The 1,934-nt window shown below is 35.5% G+C and overlaps 1 protein-coding gene across 1 annotated transcript in view; it reads right to left on the reverse strand.

Annotated features, from left to right (window-relative positions):
- The window catches only part of FARS2 (phenylalanyl-tRNA synthetase 2, mitochondrial), a 208,552-nt gene that overhangs the window by 35,552 nt on the left and 171,066 nt on the right, over positions 1–1,934 (reverse strand). Inside the window, exon 3 of the mRNA XM_013006977.2 lies at positions 210–369. Within this exon, the coding sequence (XP_012862431.1) occupies positions 210–369 (160 nt within the window). The remainder of the gene's footprint in view (positions 1–209; positions 370–1,934) is intronic.

Below are 1,934 nucleotides of genomic sequence, written 5' to 3' on the forward strand. Positions count from 1 at the left end.
CCCTTTCTCTAGCTAACTTCATTTTCACGTTCTCTTATTCTCCAAATGAAATAAAGCAAGAAATTCCTAAGTCCTATCTCACTAAGAACTATGAGCCCATAAACTACAATTTAAAATCCCAAATTTAGACATGAGCAACCTCAATGGTTTCAGTAAATGGAAACTGTTGAATTTAAAGCTCTCAAATACAAAGACATTTAGATAGTTACCATCTCCAAAAAGATGTGTCATAAGTTTTGTAAGTGATTGTTTCAGGTCAAACTCTACCAGCTTCATGGCCTCCATGGTATGTGTCTCTTGTTTATGGGCACAGCGAGAACTGTCTTCAAAGAGCTGTAGGCTTTCTCCATCCTTTATGTCAGCAAACAACTGTGAACAAAGAGGAATCACATGAATAAGTAAAAACACTTTTCAGGACAGTCTAAAACAAAGGATGAAGAAATTATGCAAAATACACAATTGCTGGTTTTTTTTCTTCATGTAGTCTTATTACCACATACTTCACTATCATCCAATTTAATTTTTCAATCATATTATGAACATTTGAGCCATCATCACCACCATCAATTTTAAAACATGTTCTTCTTGTACTCATTGTGTTTGGCTACCCAATTCATCTCATCCTCCACTGCCATGCCCTTTGGTAATTATTAATACAGTTCCTGTAAAGAGTTACAGTCTCAGAAACCCGGGGGCCCAGTTCTATCCTGTCCTACAGGGTCACTATAAGTCAGCATCAACTGGATGGCAGTGAGTTTTGAGTTATTTTACAATCAATTAAAAACCTGAAAGGAGCCTAGTGATGGTACAATGGTTAAAGGGTTGAGCTACGAACCAAAAGATGGGCAGTTAAAACCATCAGAAAAATGGGGCAATCTGCTTCTGTAAAGCTTCACAGCCCTGGAAACCCTATAGGGCAACACTACTCTTCTATAGGGTCACTTTAAGTTGGATCCCTCATTTGACATTTGCTAGAATTTACAATCATTTTTTTAAGAAGAGACATGATGTCTCTGAGTATGATGTCCCTTAGAGTGAGACCAGAGGCTAAATGAGAAAGCAATACCTCCGGATAAAATGCGGTAAAGACCATGAAGGCAGGAACCTAATCGATTTGCTAAGCTTTTATGTCCAAAGCACAAGACTGGACCTACAACATATTTCTGTGATAAAGACTTGGCTCAGTGATAGGATGGCTAAGGCTCAGATAATAATCTGTCAAATGGAAGTAATACTACTAACTTGATAAGCTTCCTGGTAAGAAATAAAACAATGCACAGAGCAACTGGCACAGTGCAATGGCTAAGTAACTTTTATTGTTAAGTCATGGTCATTATTAGTCATAGATACTTGATCACCGAAATAAAGTATTCCCATCTTTAACAATATAACAGATCTTTATATGCTGTCTGCTAAGAGACTTGCTGGAATAAAGAACTAGGCAAATAAGTCTACCTATAACTGCTCCCAAATGAAATCCCACAAAAGTACAGATTTAATTTTTTTTAAATAAAAGAATTAATCATCTTCCATTTCCATTAATGTGGTAATTAGAATCAACCTTGTTGGCAGATGGAATTAAAAATGTATGTAATTTTTTAGAGTTCTGAAGTAATAGCACAATAGAGAGAAATTACCGAACAAAATTATACAAAAAAACCAAGACACTAGAGAAAACCCTAGCAAGTAGCCAGAGAGAAGCCTTGGGAATACTTCTACAATAGCAAAAACATGGAAACAACCAAAACCCTGATTACAGAGTTGGATAAACAAGCTCTGGTATTTGCATACTATGTAATTTTATGCATTAGTTTAAAAAATGATAATTCTCTTAAACCCCACAAGACATGGACAAAACTAGAAAACATTATGTTTAGCAAACTCAGTCAATCTTACACAGATAAATATTTAATATCACCACTGTTAAAAGCAAA

Source organism: Echinops telfairi, unplaced genomic scaffold, assembly GCF_000313985.2.
Source record: "Echinops telfairi isolate 266 unplaced genomic scaffold, ASM31398v2 ScPeMD7_655;HRSCAF=1070, whole genome shotgun sequence".
Lineage (NCBI taxonomy): Eukaryota > Metazoa > Chordata > Mammalia > Afrosoricida > Tenrecidae > Echinops > Echinops telfairi.